We start from the raw sequence: 23,336 nt of genomic DNA on the forward strand, positions 1-23,336 counted from the left end.
ATATTAAAATTCGCCGCATAAACTCATGTGGTGTTACTTGAACATTTATCCATGATTTGGATTTGTCATTTGATCTGCAACTGTTTTAAAAATTATAAATATTAATTCAATATTTCTGGAATATTTCTTAAAAATGGATAAAAACAGCACTGCATTGGTGAAGAAATTGCAATCAGAGCTCGAAGCTTATCAAAATCTACAAAAAAGTAAGTCTTAGTCGGTCGAATTGCGGTTACTTATTCGCAGTAAAACAAAATAAATGTGCATATACATACATATGTATGTTTACATTCTTATGTACTATCATGTTTTTAAATGGGTAAGAATCGTTTTTTTTTTTTTTTTCTCTTTTAGCGTGTGTGAAATTGGTAAAGCAGCGTACACTCCTTGAATCTCAATTAAATGAGAATAAATGTGTGTTGGACGAATTGAATATACTCGGTCCCGATAATAAAGTGTACAAGTTGTATGGACCCGTTTTAGTAAAGCAGGATCTGGAGGAATCACGTCAAAATGTTGGCAAGCGAATTGAATATATTTCGAAAGAACTGAAAAGTTCAAACGATACATTGGAGAATATGGAAAAAGATATGACAAAACATCGGGAGACAGTACAAAAGTTGCAACAGCAATATCAAGTAGCAGTAGCAATGAAATAAGAATATATAGAGGGCACAATTATTTATAAAAAACAATTTCAGAGGATCTATAGGAAATACATAACTCATCAAGATTAATAGTAAAAACTAAATTGTCAGTTGATTATTTGAGAATTCCAAAATTTTCAATATTAGTACTTGCAAATTGTTGTTTGCTCATCTAGTCTCAAAGAGTGGCGAAATCATTGTATAATCCTAAATATTTCACTAAACATACGCCGTACGAAATGGGTTGCCTCTAATATTCCAGTAGTAATAACACATTTGGTACGTTTCGTCTACTACTAAAACAAATAAAGTTTGTCACCTAATATTCAGCAGATCACAAAACTAAAAAGAACTCTTGCTTCCCAGTTTGTCACTTGTAGAGATCATCACAGATATTACGATTTTTTTTTAATTCGGTAAGGAGTGTAGATGATCTACTAGTATTGCTAATTGAGAATGGGAACCGCTGCCAAAGATACGCAGATGACATTGTTATTATAGCCAGAGGTTAATTTGAGGACACTATGTGTGACTTAGTACAGTGAAGTTTAAACTTGGCAAAAGGGTGGTGCAGTAGGGTTGAGTTGAACATCAACCATTCTAAGACCACCATCGCCCCGTTCACGAGACGTAGGTCTCTGCCCGGCCTCCGGAACCGTACACTTATCTTGGTCTCACGCTGGGTTCCACTCTGCGGTGGAAGCAGCATGTTGACATGTCCTTGGTCAAGGCGACTAAAGCACTAATTGTGTGCAATCGGCTGACTGGAAAATCTTGGGGCTGCAAGCCTCATTTTGTAAGCTAGTGGCCTACATAACAATTCTTTATTATCCAAAGCTTATTCAATTCATTTTCTCCCTCATTTACATCGGATATTTCATTAATCATTTGTATCGTTAACTGCCGTAACCACAGTGGGTCACATTCACCCTCTGAATCGATATCAAGTTCCTTTGGATGTACAGGTAAACAGGTCCCCGTGTGGTGGTATACTCTTTAGAATAAAGTAATTAATTATGAACAATCAATACAAAAATACTAGATAACGCACCTATTATGGCTGTAATGTAAGAACGCTGATTGCTTAAATCGTCCTCGTCCAACACTAGAAACTCATCTAGGCAGGTTTTCTGTCTGCGCCGGCGGCAGACTAGTAAATTTGTCACATACGAACTATCATAAGAATCGTTTATGGTCACATCAATACGCATGACACGCATTAAGCAGCGCATATACATAGATGCAAGCAATCCAAACCACTCCATGGACATATGACCTCCTGTGTGTACTCCGTTTGTTGTCGCGTATTGTTACAATATAACTATTTGTATACTATATCACTTATAGGACCGTTGATTTTTACATGATTATTATTATGATTTACATGCGTGCCTATATTTATACATACATATGTATATTGATTGACATTGCCATTGAATGGCATTTCGACGTCATTTGTATTGTTTTGAATTTTATCATTTGCCTTACTTTTTATACAAGCCAAGTCGCCATAAAGGTTAAGATCCTTTGCATCAATACTACTAGGTATTTCATTGGCCGACCAGGTTACACGAAACTTAAGAATTGAAAATTGATTGAAAACGTCGATTTTCAATGAGAGGGGATTGTAATTGTCTGACAATGTCTCCCACGTGCGTTTCTTTGGAGGAAAAGAAACTCCTGCATCGACGCTTCGTAATTTACTTCAGGTATAAAGCATATATTCTTCTCAAATCTTTTAATTCGTATCCATTTTCGTACTATTTTTTACTTAAAAAGGTGAACCAAGCCTATTAGTTCTGAATTATTAAATGTTTTTAATCATTTTTAATTGAAAATTAATTCTACTATGCATCAAATAGTAAAACGTTTCATGAAATATACTATTTAGATTTTGCATTTTATTTGATTTTCATTGTCTTACATTTTTTATTAGCGATCTTGAACGGCGGCAACAAATACCCCCGTTCACATACATAAGTATGTATATTTTTGGTAAAATTTCAACAGGAATATTATCTCTGATTTCAATCTGGCCGTTCCAGTCATTCCAATTGCAAAAAGTCAAAACCTACCCAAACCAGTTAATTGTCAAAGTTCGATAGGTGAGTGGTTCTCACATTTCCAGTAACAGGATAGTTGGGCATCTCTTTACGGGGCATCTCGACAGGATAAAATCTATGTCTTGCTAACTGTATTGCCGTGCCTATTGCCTGTGGAGACTCCACATTGCTTATAGCTTACAATATATCACAAACTAATTCGTATGCCATATATCGTAAGCTATAAGCTGTCACTTCAGCAGTTTGACAGCGCAGTTTTTATTTCTATGAAAATTTCGAAGAGGCAACATATCCCATTTGCACATATGCCGACGGCATTTTCATTTCGGTAATATGAAAATTAGAAGAGCGAATATTAAGACGGTTGTGTTATAATATAAAAATACAGTACATTTTCAGAATAACATTTTTTCAAAAAATTAATATTTAGTTTAATATTGTTAATTTACAGAAAAATTGTGCAAATTGGGTTGGGAATAAGCGAAATCTTAAATTTAATAAATTTTAAATTTATTATTTTAATTGGTATGTAAAATGTATGCCACAATTATTACATAGTAGTCCAAAAATATGAATTCTTATTTTTCCCCGAAATACATTTGTAAAAAAAGGATCTTTATTCTTTGTTATTATTTAATTTTTCCCAGAAATACATTTGTAAACAAAAGGATCTTTATCCCTTTTTTATTTTCCACATAAAAGATTTAAACAGTTCTAGGGCTCAAAACATGCGTTACATCAGCTACCTACCCAAATGCTACCTTCGCAAATGATAAAATAAATTTTTCAAGAGCTCAAAGTATGCGCTACATCAGCTCGAACCTACCTACCCTACACTTTTGCGCAAATGATTATTTTATCTCTGTGATTATCTTATGATAACAAATGCCCACATACAGATTTGGCAATGGCAATAGCAATAGATTTGACAGTTAGCAAGACATAGATTTTATCCTATCGAGATGCCCCGTTATCTCTGGCTATAGTTTTTTACCTAAAGGGGCATCTCGAAAGGCAAAAATTTATGGCATATTAACTGTCAAATCTATTGCTATTGCCAATAGATTCGAAAAATTTAGCATCGACCATCGAAACGTTCGCTTTCCGAACAATTGTATCACACGCCAAATAAAATACAACGCAATTCGCACAGTAAAGTTAGACCTATACGGAATATATGACGACGTTTCTCACAAAAACAATTACGATATTCTAAAGAAGATGATCTTGAGTATTATAGTTTTGTTCATCTAACGGTTATACGTATAACTTGGGGACTCATTAAATACGTACGAATTTGCTTTCACAGGAATAAATAATTTTATTGATATCCTAAACTATTTTTGTTTTATTTACAAAACTTTTGTAGGGGTTTTATTGAAAACCCTGTACTATATATAATGATTTTCTTTTTTCTAACAAATGTATGCCTAATTTGTCGGTCAGTGTGTGAGTTATATAGAGTATTAGTGTTGGTACGGATTAATGCAGTTAATCAGAAGTTAGTGAATTGTTGTTAAATCTCATTTAATCCTCAAAATTTGAGACAGTTATAGCCCTAGACAGCTGATAGTGAAATTTGTTTAGCAAACTGTACGTTGTTTATATTCTGCCATCTACAAATATTAAAATTTGTTTTTGTTAATATACTTGCACATAATTTAATTAGCAATATAAAAACTATTTACCTCTGAAGCAGTAAACACAAACAAGGCGGCAGATTTCAAGCGACATCTGTCAAACAATAGCAGAAACCAAAGTGTATTCAACAAAGTGAAATAAGTATTTGACTTACGCTTATTTGACAATAAAATAGTAAACAATTCATGTATTTGTTTATATTAATCCGTGTGTTTTTGTTTTATCTTGAACAATATGAAGCCATTTGCTTTACATACATACATATATATGATAAATATAAACGTAATAGAAATAGAGACAACCAATTTATTTGTTCTCAACGTTATAATGAATTCATATTTATTTTACAAACAATTACATACGTGTATAAATGCAACATTATTCACAAATTTTATTGTAACTATATAAATATACGTCGTAACCAGTACCCCGCCAAACTATTAGAAACTGTATACAGATGTTTATGCGACTCTTTAAATTATAATAGTAATTATAATTCTTTCATATAGTTCATTCCAAAGCATAAATCAAAAATTAAATGAGTAGTTTTGTTTCTAATATTGTATTTTCAAGTGTATAAAATATTTTTTTTGTCGTTGTGATATTTTTGATGCAAGTGTTTATTTTTCAAATTTTTGTTCAAATGCTTGATTCGAAAATGTATCCTGCACCTAAAAAACAATTTCTTGACATTATCCTCAAGAGCAATATCTTTGCATTTATCAAAAAGTATGTCTACCAAATTTCTGTCACTGCAAATGTTGTCGTTATTCACATTTATAAACACGTCTTCTAAAAGTTTTAACTGGTCTAAAAAATTGTGGTTCGGTTTTGTAAGTCTTGTCCCCCCTCGGTGGTCTACCCATGTCCATGTACTATCAGTTGAAATTCTGTCACCTAAATTTAATTTGTGTATTAAAAAACCACCCAAATATTCCAGTCCATCTTCATAAAATGAACCCAAACTTGTACTACTTAAATTTTGATTATTAATTTTGTCAAGCTCTTTACTTAAAAAGTGTTCTTCATGTACATATATATATCTCATCTTCTAAAAAGTATTCCGGATCTAGTGTCAGCCACTTTGCATCGTCCTCTTGTACGTTCAATGTTGAGCTGAAACTTTCGGTGTTCCGTGCTACAAAAAAAAAAACACAAATTAAATAAAAACACTTTAAAGGATCATTTAATATATATCTACCAAACATATATTTTCGAAGTCGATATTTAAAATGTAGCGGTGTCGGATGGTCATATTGCCCTCCAACCGTTCTCATAGCGCCAAAAAAATGCTCCAAAATGTCTTGATTCAGGCGCTGCGTTAAAATATATTCCATCCCAAAGTTTCCATGTAGGTACTCAAGTAATAGCTTAAGAGACGTTGTGGAAATAGTTACTCCCTTTTGAAAAGGAGCTATGCATCGTTTATTTGGAATCAAGGGCTCAGACATTATTTTTGACATTTTTTCGAGCACTTCGTTTTGTTGCAAAAGTGCTTTTTCATATGGCATTGTGAACGGAGTTTGATTAGAACGAATATTAGAATTAAAAATATCAAACCAGTTATTAACAAGTTGGATAAAATCTGCACATTCCACTGCGGTATATATTTTATGTCCATCTATGTAGCATCTTCTTATAGCATTAGCAAACGTGTTCGAAAATAGTTGCGCAGCAAGCTTCACTTTATGACGGCTTGCGCCTTTTACTTCCAAATGCTCATCGCTTAATTTATAAGTAATGGATACGTCCGAGACTGTCGTTAGGTTCAAAACTTGCTTAATTGTCTGTACTGTTATAATTTTCCTTCATAAATAAAACCACTATCTATAAAGTGATTTCTAATTAATTTTAAAAGGTGCGGTGCATCAGCACACAAATACACGCTGTGTATCACTATTAGGATGATTGAACCAAGTTTTTGCTAATGAATTAGTGTAAATTATTGTAAATTAAGACGCATTCTAGCATTCTCATAATAATATAATAATATACCACTTACAAGTTGAGATACCGATATCTTTCCACATTGCTTGATTAGAAGGCCCCATGTCCGAAACGACTCCAACGACTGTAAAGTTTGCTGAATATAGTTTTGAGATTATGTTCTCCAATGTATCTTTCTTTATTTTATAATCAAATCTATAAAAAATATGTTGCTTCCATGAGGACACCAATCCTCGAACGAATACAAATAGTTTGATGGTTTTCTCACGACTCTCTCCATTGGATCATACTCATAGCATGAAGCTATTTTCATCTCATCTATGGAGAGCACACAGATCCGTTCCTGTTTACTTAATTTACTATGTTCCATAAGTTTAATGACATTTTCTAAAAGCCCTTCATCCATTTTCAATTTTCGCACCCAGTTATTCAAAGTGGCCACACACGGAAGAGGATAACCATTTTTTAGCAAATGCCTATATGCTTCGGTCCTGATGCATGTAAGATAACGGCCGATGAAATGTCTGACCATGACCAATGTATATTTTTATTTACAATCAGCTTCATAATCTGACCTTCCGTAAAAAACTTTTTCACTGCGGTTACAAGCTTACTCGAGCTCGCTACTTCACTCTCTAGCGACCTAACTTGAAGGTCTAAATTTTTCTGTTCCGTGGCAACTATATGTTCTGCATCGATAATACATAAGAAAACGATACGGTTTTCAGCTCATATTAAGAACTAAGAAAAATCGTTATATTGAATGCTTTATACTTTTCATGAACATATAATAAGTACCATGTTTTGTATGATCAATTAGTTGTTTAAAAGGTGAAAATATAACGCAAAATGTATGACATGTTGTAAGGGAGCTATTTGTTACTGTCATTTTATTTAATCGGTTCCGACAAATGATTACCCCTACATGTAAACGTATTAGCCATATCACATTAAAATTTAGTCTAAAGACACCCCAAAGTATATTCACATTATACAACGAGGAGTATTAATACAAACGCATGGCACCACGATATCTTACCATATGTAGGTAAAATAATCAGTGTTTGTGCGTTATATTTTCAAATAATGTTCATTATACAAGTATGTTCATGTGATACTTTGCAGGGCAATTTTCCTCTACAGGTTAGAGAGGGCTTGATGCATGGCCTTGTTTAAACTAGACAACCAAAAATAACTTACTCGGTTTGAACAGCTGCGTTGGCAAGAGCATTATTAAAAAACGCGTGGTTCTCGTTCATGTGCACCAGAAATTTACACCAATTCCACAACAGAAACTCCTTACCACAAAAACTACAGCACATCATGTATAGCTTCCGATCAGTTGTTAAAATTTTCGCGCAAACAAGTTTGTCTTGAGACCTAATCAATAGTACAAACGTAAAATTTTTATTTATCAAAATATGAGGGTTTCTTACTTTTTTTCTTGAAGATTGGGAAGTAAGTTTAATGAGGGTACTGCATCGGGGCTTAGTCGTCTTCTTTTAAGGGGAGATTCTTTTATTTCCTCCGCCTTAAAATGTAGCCCACATATTCTCGATGACAAACTGAGTTGTACGCCACATACTTTTTCCCATTCCTTCCGTTGCGATTTGTCAGTTGGAGCACAAAACATTGGTAAGTAGCTTCCATGAGTTGTTTTGCATAGGCAACAAGTATTCGGCATTTTATTCAGTTATTTAAAAAAAATATTGTTTTTCGTCTTGAAATTTGCTTACTTTTGAATTTCCGAATTTGAATTTTTGAATAAATGTAAGGGTTAAGTCAATGACAACATTCATGTCAAATAAGCGTAAAGAAAAATTAAATGTCATATACTTAGTTCACTTTGTTGAATACACTTTGGCAGAAACTATCTATTTTTGGGCAGTGTTGCCTACTCAAATTTAGTAAATTCAGCTAAATGCACGAAATTTTTGTGCATTACTAACTTGCATTAACATTGGTCAAATGCGCAAGTAAATGTAAATAAAGCCCGCTAATGTATTTTCTGTATTTTCGTTCGCAACTTTGTCAAAAATGGCCAATTTTAATCTATTGTGAATGAAAAACAAGGAACACTGACAACTGTTTTTCAAAATTTTCAATAATAAAACAAGAAATTTTATGTTATGATACAGTTTTAAAAATAACGTGCTGATATGATATGATTATTGTAATACAAAACAGCTGTTTACGAGAGTTTCAAACTCGCATAGCTGCCGTCGGTTACCTACAAATTTGGATCTGGTTAAGTGCGCAGTTAATCCGGATTAACGCTACCGTCTGTCTATTAGAATCCGATTCTCTGGTTTACGTTTTACATCTTAAAGGTTAGGTTCCAGCCCTCAAGTAAATGCTCAAGAAATTATCGGTATTATTTCTTTTGTGTGAAATAGTAGTTAGCAAGAAATTTTGACATTTCATATCGCACCGTGAATGTTAAAAAGTAGAAGTAGAAGAGTGTGAAAAAGTAATCAAACAGAAAAGATATTTGGGCAAGGGTAATTGGTATACAAAAAAGTAAAGCGTTAAGCGCTGAACACATAGAGCGCGACAACTGCAAACGACATCTGTCAAATATTAAAAATACACACGTTCTTAAGGACACAGGTTTTTTGGCAGCTGCACGACTACATGACTGCTGGCCGACAGTTGTCGCTCTCGCTAACTTCAATATCCTCCTATATTTGCCATCGACAGTAGGACGACAGTAACTCTACTCTACTGACAGTAGAATGGAAGATAGAAAGAGGAGGTAGAGTGGTGATGTCACTAATATGTAAAATGTAAAATTATTCACAGCTCTAAAAAACTTTACGTTATTTTACAAATAAAAGCATAAAATAGCTCTATTATATCATTTGTAATAACAATTGATAATTTAAAGCAAAAATATGTACCCATTTACTTATTTTTTGCATAAAAAATTTCACTTTTAACAAAATATTAAAATTCCATTGAAGTGAAAGAATTAGTATGGCCACAACGATATTGTGTTCATTCAAAATGGACAACTGCCTTGTTTTGTGTACATGCCGGCCATTGTTATGTTGTTGCTTCTCACAAATGTACATGTAGTAAGATGCACAACGACGTTTTCAGTTCACTGTCGTGCTGCTGCAGTCTGTCGCGCTCTATGTGTTCAGCACTTTAATCAAACAGAAAAGATATTTGAGCAAGGGCGATTGGGAAGTTTCCCAATATGTATATTTAAATTTAAAAATATCATAATTAATTAATATTATTTATTTTTCAGGTGGTCCTTTTTAGTATCCATATTCAGATTTTATATAATATGTCACCAAATTATAGTGTGTAAACAAATGTATGTATTTCTTATATTTTAGGCTAAATTTTATGATGAACTGTGGCACATTCATGACCATCATGGAGTCTGGAAATAACAAAATAAGCCGCAGGAGACCCTGTCATTGAGCTCGTATCTCAAGGCAAGGAATGAGAAGGGGAGGTTTTTCACCGATTTTAAAAACTTGCGGAATGATCCAGTCTTAAAAGCTTATGTAAATTCTACATCTGGATCTGTTCCATGGCAAAATTATACGACATTTCTTTGAATTTTTCAATATTTATGTTTATTTATAAAAACAATAATTACTATTTATTTTATGTATATCAAGTATATATGTTTTTTAAGAAAAGAAGAAGAAGACAAGTGAGTATAAAAAGATATTTGTTTTAATTTTTTGATTTAAGTTCATTAACTTTCTGTAACAGCATACTGTAAAATTCGATACAAATATCATCACCAACTGACCGTGGAAGCTTATTCAACAACCAGTCAAAACTTACAAGGACTTGTGCATATGGTGAGTTGTTCTTAGCTGCTACCAAATCTTCTTGCTTCTTTAAAATGTTGTTGAATCGATTCCATGCCTCGTCATTTTGACTTCCGCTAAACGTCCGACTACTTGTGGTGGGTGTTGGATTCTGCAAAATACACAAATAAAAAATAAAACATGCACATTATATTCATCTATTTACAGCACATTATATACACTTACATAATCATATTGCGGAACACTTAACACCTCCACATTCGCTCTATTTATGGGTGAAGATGAATCAAAATCTTCAAATGTTGGACTTGTGAAAGTTCTGCGAAAGCACAACAAAAATTCATGAAATTTTAAAATAATATTTAATAGACTTACGTTCTTTTGTGTGATATATTTGGCAAAAATGCCATTTCTTCAGCAAACTCCCAATCAATCGTGTCTGAAAAAAAGGCTCCTCCAGCGTTTCTCTACCAGCGCTACCATTTTTGTGCTTGCGGGCCACCCCCGCAACCCCCCTCACGCCCCCTTATCGGAAAGAGGAAGGTTCGAACTTTTTAATAAACCCCCCCTCGACCCCCTACAGCCACTATAGACCTATAGGGAGCCCTTTGAAAATGACCAAAAATCGGTGTTTTTGCTCATTTTCATTGCATTTTCATTGCTCATGGACAATAATTCAAAATAAAGAAAACCAAAATGTTTCAGTGCAATGTACATACATATTTAATTGCATCTACATATTAATGGTACAAATTATCTATTAATGCTACAGAAAATAATCCTGGTCGGTCCAACACCCGGGTGTATCAGGTTTTTTTCGCATAGAACTCCTTTTTGCGTGGGCGGCCTTCGGCCGCGCTTCAAAAAAAATAACCCTGGTCGGTCCAACACCGGGGTGTATCAGATTTTTTTCGCATAGAACTTCTTTTTGCGTTGGCGGCCTTCGGCCGCGCTTTAAAAAAATAACCCTGGCCGGTCCAACACCGGCTACGCCATCCACAGTATTTTAGCATTGAACACCTTTTCGCGTTCACTTCATACATTTATTGCTAACTGGGTTTAATTTATTCCCTTTTGTTCGTGCTTTCTCGGTAATTTGACAGTTGAAATTAGGCAGTCATTTTGGTTTTTCGCATTATTGAATTGAAATTGAATCCAGAAAAAGGTGTATTTTATTTAAAGATTTACAAAGAAATTAACAATCAAAAGTAATTAAAAACATTACTGGTGGTTTTTATAATTCATAAGTAATATATGTGCGTGAAAATGTATCCATAATTGGTTTGGTACAATGCACAACAGGTGAAAATACACTAGCATATATTGAGAAATTTGCAAAAAATAGCATTTTTTACAGTGAATTTGTGCAAAAATTTGCGAACCGATTTTTATAAAATATGTTTAAAAATAAAGTTTGATAATTTAAGCATACATTCGTGTTTAAAATTTTCAATTCGGTTGTCTCGTTTAGGTACAGTGAGCCAAAATTAACCGGCGCGATACTAAACCCAACCCGTTGTCGTTTTTCATCTGCTGTGACATTTTTTATTCTCTTTTGCCGTTTTGCTATAGGTCTTAAGTCTTCCATTTCCAAGGATTAAATAACGTAAAAATATCAAATAAAACCACAAACTTACTTCTTCTTCCCACTCAATTTGCGTCAGAAATATATAGAAACTGTTATGTTTCTTCGCAAAACCAGTATTGCCTATACACAATTTATAAAATAAAAGTAGTAACTATACTTCCTGAATTTCTTGAGAGCTGGATGTTGCCACAAGAAAATTTAACACCAGAAAACTTCTTGATCATTTCTTAAGCGTTTTTTTATATGAAGTTTTTGCTTTTCTTGAGAGCTGGAAACCCACCTTAAGCTTAGTACGCAGCTCGCAAGAAACGTAAAAACTTCATATAAAAAAACGCTTAAGAAACGTTCAAGATACTTTCCTGCGACAAACTTACTTGTGCTCGTACGCAGCTCTCAAGAAATCTAGTACTAATTTTTGATACTTTTTTTCAGTAAAATGTGAATATGGCAAACCTTGTTTTGCGAGGAAACATCAAATCAACAATTGTTTCTTGAAGGAAATTCGAAGTAATCGTCAAATTCATCCTAAATTAGTTGAAATCATTATTATGAAGTATATTCCATTTTGAAATGTTGTATAAAACCTACCAATCATCAACAACATTTCTGAAATCTCAATGAAAATATTTATGTTACCATATACCCTGCAAGACGGGTAGCTGTTAGCAAACGTGTAGGCGGCTTGTTATTGTTCACTTTTGCATTCGTTAAAATATTTGTTACTTTTGTTCAGAGAATGGGAAAAAAGTAACACATAGCTATTTGATGTTCAATGGTTATCTCGCTCTAACCAATGGCAAATATCGCATGCTGCCTTGTTCTAACAGAATACATGCATTTGTTAGCAAATCTCTTCACAGTATGTTACGGGTAACAAATTCTTTTGTTAGCGCATTGCTTACCTATGTGTTATGGATAACAAAAAGTATTTGTTACCCGAATATCTGTTAGTGCTATTATTTTCGTTATCAGTTTGTTACCTATAACATATAAGCATGCTAGCAGGAACAAGCAGTAACAAGATTATCTGTTACCCATTTGTTACTTCTACCAAATTCAATTCTTTTAAATAAAATTCAGTTTTTTATTATTTCGCTTTATTTAATAATAACATCAAAATAATCAAATATTTACTTAAACTAATAGCGAGCTCCACGTAATGCTCGTCCTCCAAGTCACCGGTGATGCTGCTAATTGAATGGTGCGTCTTTGTTATACGCATCCAAACGCTCCAAATGATTTCTGTAATATTAAAAATTTTAATTACACACACGACATTCAATTCACAATGCTTACCTTTTGCTCGTTGTTAATCTTTTTCGTTTACTCTATATAAAAGAAATTAATAACATATATAGTATAAATGTAAATAAGAAATTAATTATAAAACATCAAATAATGAAATAACGAACTTACCTCTTTAAAAACCAAAATAAACTGCGCTTTTCGTTTTCTTCTTCTTGAAAAATTGGGCATTCGTCTCTCCTATTCTAGCAAGTTAATATTACAATATGTTTAGAATGTCGATAGTTTTTCTCTATCTTACTTACGTATTTTCCCATTCAATTGAAAATTCCAGAAAATGTAACAGTGTTAGTGAACAGCTGAAAATGTTTCAATGTGTTTGTGCAATCTGTTACCTCCGTCTTGCAGGGTTTGTTTTCTTTTATTCTCTCTTGCTCTTCTAATGTAGATCATTCACAATGCGTAACCAGCTGCCAAAATTACTTGAGAAATAATGTATTTTTTTTCTTGAGCAATTACTTGAGAGCTGCGTACCAACCTTTAAGGTATTTCGCTGGCTTTGAATCGTGCAAGTCGCAAGATTATAACATATTCGGTTGCATCCGAACTTAGCCCTTTTTACTTGTTTAGATTAGCGTCTTCGCTGCTTTAAGGTCCAGCTCTAAAGTAATTGCTCAGGAAAAAAATACATTATTTCTTCAGGTAATTTTGCCAGCTGGTTACGCATTGTGAATGATCCAAATTAGAAGAGCAAGAGAGAAAAAACAAAGAAAATAAACTGCCAATGCATTACTGCGACTTTAGTCTCTACGGCTGTGCAATCTGCACCTAAACCTTCAAACACTGCGCCGCCACTCCACCAGAGTGGCTAACAGGGAATCTCCACGGCCCATAGGAGCTCCCCTTTTGATCAGTAAGTTAAACAGCCGCTCAGTTCTTCTGAGTTGTGCAGGTGTCAACGTATTAGGTAAAGAGCGCAGTGGAGGCCTAGCCTTCATACTGCACAACATCGTGCAATTTCGTCTTATAGACTGCGCCATCAAGGTATAGCTATCTGGTCAGGCGATGTCGATCCCGAGATATTTAATATATATTTCAGTCTGTTACATGTTGCTCAACAGGATATCACTCGAACATACATATGTATGTAAGTGCGCTACTTCGTGGTGAAAACCGATTGGCGACTTTAACGCGCACTTTTGCCGATATTATCATTGCATGGTCGGATAAATAGCATAACTTGGCGACCTTTTCTTACTCTCGCATTCATATGCTCATAACTATATCAATATTACCAAAGCTAACTCGGCTTCACAGAATTTACTAAAAGCGCCTTCACCGCTTAACCCATTCCTACGGACGTAATCGTTGGCGAGTATCAGTTCCTCAAGGTGATCGCAGCAGCTACCGCCCTCTTCATCCCGGCTAGAAAAATCGCGCAATTCCCGTGCAATCCCGCCCTAATTTTCCAGCCGAAGTTGTTGTTTTAGCTAACCCCGAATAAGGGATCTCAATTTGAAGATTCGGTAAATGGTAAACTAATGCGAAGAGACATGTTGACCGAGTTGAAATTAAATTCAATTTCCATGCCTCTTTGATCCCGAAGAGGTGCGCGATTTATTTTAGCCGGCAATTCATACTGCACATTTCGGTAGACAAAGCCAAACGATGTGTTACTCGACAGCTACGCAAAGTGCCAAAAGACTATGCACCACTTACTTTCACCGATGAAGAGGTTCAGGGTGTCATCAACAAGGCAGAATCGTCCAAATTCATTTCCCCCTGATAGAATTATAATGCTGATTCTAAAGCCACTAGGACGTTGGACTTGTCTAAAGCCTTTGACACAGTCAATCACACAACGTTACTTGAGGACATCGAAAAATCTACACTTCCTCTAGGGCAGAAACTCCTCGACCATGGAAGACCTGAGCGGTCGTAAATCATCTGTACTGGAGGTAAAAACTCAAACCTGAGAAGAATTAAACAAAGGGTTCCGCAGGGTGGTTTCCACTATCCATTATTGTTTAAACTTCTACATCTTGAAACTCACGCAACCACCAGAGGAAATTTGTATCACCTAGCGTATGATTGCGCGATAATGACGTCGGACAATGGAATGATGGCATGTGCTCAAAAGTAAACGGCTATCTCTCCGACCTTTCTCGCTTCTCGCTGCACGAACGTAACACTCTCCCCCACTAAATCTACAGCGACCATATTTACAAACTGGACGAAGGAGTGCACCTTTATATTGCATGTCGATGGCGTTAAGATACCGACTGTCAATAATCTTAAAATTTTACGTGTGACTTTCGACATTTTGTGCTCCTTCACTCCTCATACGACCGCGATTATCGCCAAAGTACAGAGCAGCAACATAATCTTCAAATCGCTAGCCGGCAGCACATAGGAAAAGGAGAAAGAAATGTTGTAAAATGACTCATGTATCAATAATCTGCTAAAAATTCGTTTGCCAAACTGTATGGAGGTCAACCACCAACATATTCCAACCCAGGAATACTCTTTTTAAACAAATTCAATGGTGAAATTTATATTGGGTCTATGTAATTATTGAATCCGCATCGAAATCGAATTCGTTGCAGAAAGAATTTTCGATCGAAAATGTTTATGCGATCATTGATACCGTCGATAACCTGCTTCACCATACCTTAAGTAAACTGCGTTATCAACAAATTTGACAAGTTTGAAAAATTATATAAATTTTCCTAGCTTTTTGGTTCGTTTTTACAAATATTTAAAATGGATACAATTGCATTATATTTAAGTGATAGTAATGATGAAAATAGTGTAAACATTCGTCGTGAGCGCAGAAATTTGGGGAATTTCGTCTTGGGGGCGGAAAAACGATCTTCGCCGTTTTTCAATATTCAGAAAAACACTTCAACAATTTTTTTTACAAAATTTATTATAAATTATTATAATAATCTGAATAACAATGAAAAATATTAATTTTTACTCAAATACTCTTCAGTCTTTGAATTTGTCTTATATCTTTCATAAAAATAGTGATAGAACTTAAAGATGCACTTTTCTAGCTTTGTCTAGCGACGTGTCACTCTCGCAGTTACCCTATGCTTTGAATGTAACAAATTCTTTTATTTCTCCAAATTTTCAAAAATTGTATTTAAAAACTCCAATTCGGGCAAAAATTGTGTCAAAAGTGTAAAAGATATAGATCGAAAATGGGTTTTTTCTATGGCTTTTATCAATTTCCTCAAAAACCTTATTGTGAGAATTTTGGAACTTCAGAATTTGCGTGGCTTCTAGTTCCTAAATTTTATATATGTACTTAATATCGATGATATTTTGTAAAAATTCACTTTTTTCATTCACATATGTGAGAATCATGACTACTGCCGGGATACTTAACACAAACGTATCGTATTTGCATCTTGTGGTCGCACACCTACATACGAAAAATATATATGTACATATATGTACATAGAATACAGAGTGAAAAGTGAATTCTGAAAAAGCCTAACCACCATAACATTCAGACTTGAGAATCCTTTGCGGTTAAAATACAGATGTTTTTCTCTTGACGGTGCCATTATGTTTACGTGAGTTCCATCAACTGCCATTGCCACACCAGGAATTTTTGATTTTCCAAAAAAATATATTTTTGTTTCTAATTCCTCGCTGGCGGTCATGTCAATGGAAATTCATCTTGAACATAGCCTGTATTCAAGAATGTTGAGTACTTCATCTAATACAACACAAAATGTAGATATTTATATTGAAGTCCTTTCCAGCCTGTGGCTAAGAAACGTAGACATGCAGCAAATTTTATTTTTGGAGAAAGAGAACCTTGTCTTTTGTCATATCCAAATATATTTTCGCATTCCCCCAAAACGTATATAAATTCCCTGTTGTTGATCCGAAAATTTTTGACGAAACTGCGTATTTACATGCATATGCAAATGACATGTTTGTTTTTTTTAGCTTAAATAGTTCAACTCACTTATAGTCATCCATTTCCAAAACGTTTTTCGAAATATTCCCAAGGGGCCCTATTCTGTATCTAGATTCCAAAATGAATTTTCTCGAATTCGAATTTTTTGTATTCGGTTACTCTATTTTCGCATTTTTGAATCCTTCTTTCGAAAAGTGAATCCGAATTAAGAAAATTTGCAACTATGTAATTTGAATTTAATTGTCAAATGTATTCGAGTTTCGCATAAAATATTCGTTAGCTTATGAGTTGTAGAATAAAGACGTTTTGAAAAATGTAAGTATTTTAATAAGTTTTATTACATATTATACTATAGATAAGTTTAAAAAAAATGTTATTTTTAATAGGGACTCGGTTAGCAAAAGTCAGCACACTAAACAAAGCCAATTTGAAATTATGGTGGAGTTTATGGAATCACATCCAAACTTGGCCAAAGGCTACGTAAAATGTACCGACGCTAAACAAACAAGTAAACATTTGTGGGAGCGGTTGAGTGAGAATTTAAATGGAGATAGACCACCCATACGGGACATGCTTTCGTGGAAAAGGTAAATTTCTGTGTGAACAAAATTATTTTGCTATTATACGTTACCTGTGCTTTGATTTCTATTTATTTTGTTTGCATTTAAGGTTTGGGCGGATTACAAAACCCACATTAAGGCTAAAGCTCGCAAAAATAAGTTGCATATGTATGTCGGGGACAGGTGGTGGGCCTGCAAAAGTTCATTCCTTCAATTCAGTTGAATTAGGAGCATTTGACTTACTGCAGATAAATCAAGCGGTAGATGGGATAGGAGACGCTCAAAAGTTCGGTGCGGGAACAAGTGAAGTCACACAAAGCTACCAATGTGAAATCACGGATCCAAGCACTCAGAACGACATAAGTGATTTGCAAAATTTGGAAGAACTGCCACCTTTAACACCACCTACTCGCCCCCAAACGTCACCCAAATGTAGCACTGTGCGGTCACGTACAGGAAGTAAAAACAATCTCTTGAAAATGCAAGTAGACGGTCAAATAAAGTTTCACAAGGATTGTACTAAGATTTTAAAAGACGTGATTTACAATTTAAAATCCATAGTTAAATCTAATAAGAAACTTGTTGAACAAAATGAAGAAAGAATAGAACTAGAAAGACAAAAACTAAAGTTTGCAAAGTTAAAGCATGAGTACAAAATTAAAAGCGACAGGGAGAGGAACAATATAAGAATTGCAAAACTTAAAATCAAGGAACAAATGTTAAATGTAAATACCCGTTAATTTTACTTATTGAAATGTATAAATAATTGAAAGAAATGAAATAAATGGATTGCTTTTTAGTTACTTTATTTAAATTACGAACGCAAGCTTATTTTAGTTCGGTCTCGTATTGTTTGCGCAATTCGTGAAAACTCGTTTTGATCTACGTTGGGTAAAGCCAAATTAGATCGTTCTTCATTAATTTCAATTACTGTTGGTGCTTCAACGTTGTATATGAGGCAAATGTTATGCAGGGCACAACAAACGTTCAATATTTTAACAATTTTTTTTGGTGCATAGTGAAGCCCTCTTCCAGCAAGCAGGCATCGAAAACGACTTTTTAAAATTCCAAATACACGCTCGATTATTGATCTTGCTTTTGTAAATTTTTCATTGTACAAACTTTCAAGTGAATTTTCTTCTGCATTGCGGTAAGGCGTAAGGATCCATGGCTCTAATGGATATCCAGAATCACCTTAAATAGGATAGATAATGAATAATTAGTAAGCCTTAGACTATATATAAATACAAGTACAAGCGGTTTGAATAAAAGCACCGACCAATTAACCATGAAGATTTATCTCCGTTTTGATAGTTGGATAGCATGTATTGTCGTTCGTTTGAAAGGCTCCATACGTGGGCATCATGCGCTGCTCCACCATAAACTCCATTTACAGCTCTTATATACATGTTATGGTCACAAATCTAATTATAAAGTACAATAAATAAGTCTGAATAAAACGTCGTAATATAAACTTACCACCATAGCATTGACGCTATGCTTTAGCTTTCGATTAAAAAAGAGATGTTCATCTTTTACTGATCTAACCATCTGAATGTGAGTTCCATCAACAGCACCTATTATTCCTGGTAATCCAAATTTTTAATAAAAATAATTCTTAGCTTCACGCTTTTCTTGTGAGATCATTTCAAATTTTATGTGTTTCGGACACATTGTTTTTTCAATAGCATTCAAAACTTCTGCAATACATTTAGATGTGGTGGACTGTGCTAACCCTGCAAACCGGTCTTGCCCTATTTGATGTTGATAGCCCCCTTGACCAAGGAATTTTAAAGTAGCAGCAAGTTTTATAGCTGGATTTACTGCCGCGGATCTTATAGGTACCGTTAGTTCTTCAGTTATGCCTCTTAAGACTTCCTTAGAAAGTCTAAAGATTTGTATGAAGCTATAATCACAAATGCAAAAACAGTTTATAACCGAACATAATACATATGTACATAACAAATTACCTTTTTTGCGATAATTCCATAATATTAAATTCATTTCTTATATATCTTCTCGTAATCCTTTCCTCAATAATTTCCTCGTCCTCCATCCACAATGCAACGGAATCCATATTTTTCAAATAAATTTAAACTTATTTCATTTTATTTTGACATTTAGCATTCGAAAATACTGGCACAGGGTGGTACAACTTTCGCATATTTATAAACTTAATTCGATTTTTTTACAGAATGCTAAAACACATTCGAGACGAATATTAAATTCGAATAGAATTTACTTTCGAATCGAGATACAGAATAGGGCCCCTGCGCTCACGAAGAATGTTTACACTATTTTTATCATTACTATCACTTAAATATAATGCAATTGTATCCATTTTAAATATTTGTAAAAATGAACCAAAAAGCTAAGACAATTTATTTCATTTTTCAAACTTGTCAAATTTGTTGATAACACAGTTTACTTAAGGTATGGTAAAGCAGGTTATCGACGGTATCAATGATCGCATGAACATTTTCGATCGAAAATTCTTTCTGCAACAAATTCGATTTCGATACGGATTCAATAATTAGACCCCTTATAAAAACCCCACAGAAGACTAATCAATTAAATTATCGCAAACGGCAATTGACGGATTCTACAACAGTTAGTTAGCATTCCACGCGTTTAAAAAGTATCACATGATGCATTAATATCATGCGGTACAAACTAATACAATACGACACCAACCAAATCGCTCAAACTGCAATATGTGTAGTACAAAACTACGCAAAGCGATAGCCAATCCCATCCCCGTTACACCGACAAATGTAGTTTTAGCTATAAGTATAATTAATTGTAAAGTTTTTACCTTGTATATATTAAATCGATGTCGCCATCGAAGAGTCGATATTGCATAGTGATGCACAGTATGAAGGATAGGGGCACAATTCCGATTTCTTTGGCGCCGCGATTTGAAGGTACCGTTGGAAAGAGGAAGTCCTCCAGGGTTATAGGTACCGCAAACGCTTAGTTTTCGAGATATTCGACCTTAAAGTTCAAAAATTCCCAAAATTCGAACATTTCAACAAGCTATTTTACCACATTAAACACACCTTACTAACATTTTTCACTTCAAATTAATTAAATTAAACTCTAAATTTTAAAATAAATCCACATTTTACACTTTTAACAGTTTTTTTACCGAAGAAATCTCATTCGTAGTGAACATCCTGTGTGTGCTAAAAAGTAATCGGAATCGTGCCAGGCTAGGCCTCTACCATTACCGCCCTCGCGATCCTTACGTAATCTTGAAACCTGCAGAACTCAGAAGATCTTGGCGGCTCTTCATTCATATTAGCTGGTGGCTTGTTTCTACCACCATTCAAAGAATCTGAATTAATGCTGAAGTTGTGTGTGCTTTGAAATTGCCAATTCTAATAGGTGTGATAACTAGAACGTTAACTTCGGTTTTACAGAAGCTGTAATACCGTTCATTAATAAAAAAATTGTCCATACAAGAACTTAAGTTTGGTTGTTCTGCTTGTATGACAGCTATAAGCTATAATGAGCAGCTTCTTGGAAAGAAAAGGTCACGTGCAACATTCCAAAACGTTATCTTAAAATCTGAGGGACATACTCGCGTATATACAGACAGAAAGACGGACGCGCCAAAGTAATTTGGCAGTTTTTGTGTGTTTGTAAGAAATGTCGCTAACCTTAGACGTATTATTTCAATATTAATACATTAGCTTTGGTAGAAATTGGACAGTTGGGGCATTTTATTGACGATTAATATTCAGATACATATATGATTGGATTAGATTCTAGAAGAAAAATGTCGTGTTCCAATTGCCGTAATTCTTTTTCCAAATTCGATTTCCTTAAACGCTTCGAAATTGTGTCAATTAACAAAGAACCCGCTTGGTAAGCTTTGAAGACATTATTAAAATGCTGCTTAAGACCCTGTAAGTAACATAAATGTATTTGAATAGAAAATGTTCAAGATACATAATAATATTTATACTTTGAACCTTTAAAATGTTATCTCTCTCCTCCAATGGTAACTGACGAATACTGGCATCCTTGAACTTGCAACGCTCTGCTAGCTGCACTTGTTCAATCTTACATATTTCGGGTTTATCCGTCACTAGCTTTTTATACAAACGCAAGTAACAAGGCACTTTGCCATATGCTTCCGAACAAACATATTGTGGAACTAGTCCGGAATTTTTCAATTTACGTGGCGTGCCTGTATGGAAGTCAATATACTTCGGTGGATGCCATTTGGCTGGCGCATTTTTAATGCATTGCGCGTTCTTCTTAATAAAATTAACTTTTTTCTTCTCCTTATCTCGTTTCTCTTTCTTCAGATCTTCCAAGCGTGGCACCGGCAGTACAGGCTCATCTCGTTTAGGACAAGTGTGATCGCGTTTTCTTTGCCACTTGACGCCACCATTTTTGCGCAGGAATTCGCATGGTTCACGTAACGGTGTCGCACTGTAGCCCATTGTTTTGTGCTCACTCTTCTCAGAATCGGTCAATAACCTCTTACCATCTGACAATTTTACAACAGCTCTGGACTTGTTCTTTTTTCTACAGGACCGTCTAGGTTTTATCGTAGAGTTGCCCTTCATGAATTGATAATATTCGGCGGTGCTTTCGATGTTTTTGATATTCTCATAGTGACGCGTTATATAGACAAGCGACATAATCTGCTGAATTTTTTTATTTCGGTTCAAAAAGTATACTTCTTCAGTGTAAATATGATGGATTAAGATAAAAAGCAAATGTTTGCTTGTTTTGCAAGTATCAAAAATTTTCTACAAAATATAAAGCGTTGACACAGACTCACTATTTGAAAGCTTGATTTGAATACTTTCAATTAATTTGTTGCCAAAGCATTCTAAATTTATCGTTTCGAAGAAGTTGTTGGGTTAAGTCAATAAATTTATTTGAAACCAAAGAAACGGTTCACTTTGTTGCCTGGTAACTTAAAGTAAAGTGAAACCTCGATAAGTCTAAGTTTAAGGCGGTCGGAAGACACAAAACAACAACCCTGTTTTACATCAATTATAACAGGTAGGGGATGTTCGAGAAAGCAAATAACACAAATATTGCGACACTGTTGTTTTTTCTGCAGATACTCAGCTAGTACTTAAACATACCCATTTTGGCATCGGATATAATGCCTTGCTAACCTGCTATATATGTATGTACATATATTATTGATCAGCGCAGCGTGCTGACTCAACTTAACCATGCCCTTATGTCTATAGGCTTGTCTGCCAGTATATACGCGAACGAAAATTCGGAACCATCATTATCGGACCACTATAGCATATAGCTACCATACAAACTAAACGATTAATGCCCCTATTACGGTTTTCAACCCAACTGCATTTCAGTCGAAGTTTAAAAATTCGGTATTGCCAACTTCAACTCAATACGTCAAAAAAAATTGCGGTTGAAGTATGATCGAACTTCAACTTTTTTTGGTATTGCGGTTTTCAACTCTGTACAAGTGGGGTTGACTAGTATATAAATAAACTTCAACTGCTTAATAGCAGTTGAAGTTCAACATTCGTGCAGTGAAATACAAAAAAATATTAAGGAAAAATTGAGGACGGGTAAAATAAATATTTTAATTAATGTTAAATTAATTTTAATTAATATTTTTTATAAATTTTTAGAAAAAATAAAGTTACAACAAAAAGCAATTCGAAAAATTGGTGGAGTTAATGGAGAAGTTTCCAGAATTAGAAAAGGAAAGCCACAATTTGGAAACAATAAATTCAAATTGAGGTGCAGCGCCTCAAAATTGCTAAATTAAAATCTTCGCAAAGATTTTAATTTTTTTTTGGTTATTTAAGACACAAAGTAATATTTTTTTTATTTTTTTTTAATTATTCTGGAATGAAGTGATATTTTATATTTTTGTACCATAGTTTAAGTTTACATTAAAAAA

The 23,336-nt window shown here is 34.3% G+C and overlaps 3 protein-coding genes and 1 pseudogene across 3 annotated transcripts; 1 reads left to right on the forward strand and 3 right to left on the reverse strand.

Moving 5' to 3' along the window:
- Positions 1-24: 24 nt before the first annotated feature.
- On the forward strand, positions 25-970 carry LOC120778990 (probable prefoldin subunit 6). Its single transcript, XM_040111091.1, has 2 exons — positions 25-206; positions 355-970. Exons 1-2 carry the CDS (start codon positions 134-136, stop codon positions 657-659), a joined length of 378 nt encoding a protein of 125 aa, XP_039967025.1. The 5' UTR covers positions 25-133; the 3' UTR covers positions 660-970.
- Positions 971-1,428: 458 nt separating this feature from the next.
- Positions 1,429-2,483, reverse strand: LOC120778989 (annotated as a pseudogene).
- A 15,756-nt stretch (positions 2,484-18,239) lies between these two features.
- LOC120778386 (putative nuclease HARBI1) lies at positions 18,240-18,981 on the reverse strand. The gene is made up of 3 exons (XM_040110173.1): positions 18,905-18,981; positions 18,705-18,849; positions 18,240-18,619 (listed from the first exon to the last, which is right to left on the reverse strand). The coding sequence occupies exons 1-3, from the start codon at positions 18,974-18,976 to the stop codon at positions 18,240-18,242; spliced, it is 597 nt and encodes a 198-aa protein (XP_039966107.1). The 5' UTR covers positions 18,977-18,981.
- Positions 18,982-21,094: 2,113 nt separating this feature from the next.
- On the reverse strand, positions 21,095-22,992 carry LOC120777636 (enkurin). Its single transcript, XM_040109089.1, has 2 exons — positions 21,403-22,992; positions 21,095-21,334 (listed from the first exon to the last, which is right to left on the reverse strand). The coding sequence occupies exons 1-2, from the start codon at positions 22,078-22,080 to the stop codon at positions 21,161-21,163; spliced, it is 852 nt and encodes a 283-aa protein (XP_039965023.1). The 5' UTR covers positions 22,081-22,992; the 3' UTR covers positions 21,095-21,160.
- Between the last annotated feature and the right edge of the window lie 344 nt (positions 22,993-23,336).

This window comes from Bactrocera tryoni, chromosome 5 (genome assembly GCF_016617805.1).
Source record: "Bactrocera tryoni isolate S06 chromosome 5, CSIRO_BtryS06_freeze2, whole genome shotgun sequence".
Taxonomy (NCBI): Eukaryota; Metazoa; Arthropoda; class Insecta; order Diptera; family Tephritidae; genus Bactrocera; species Bactrocera tryoni.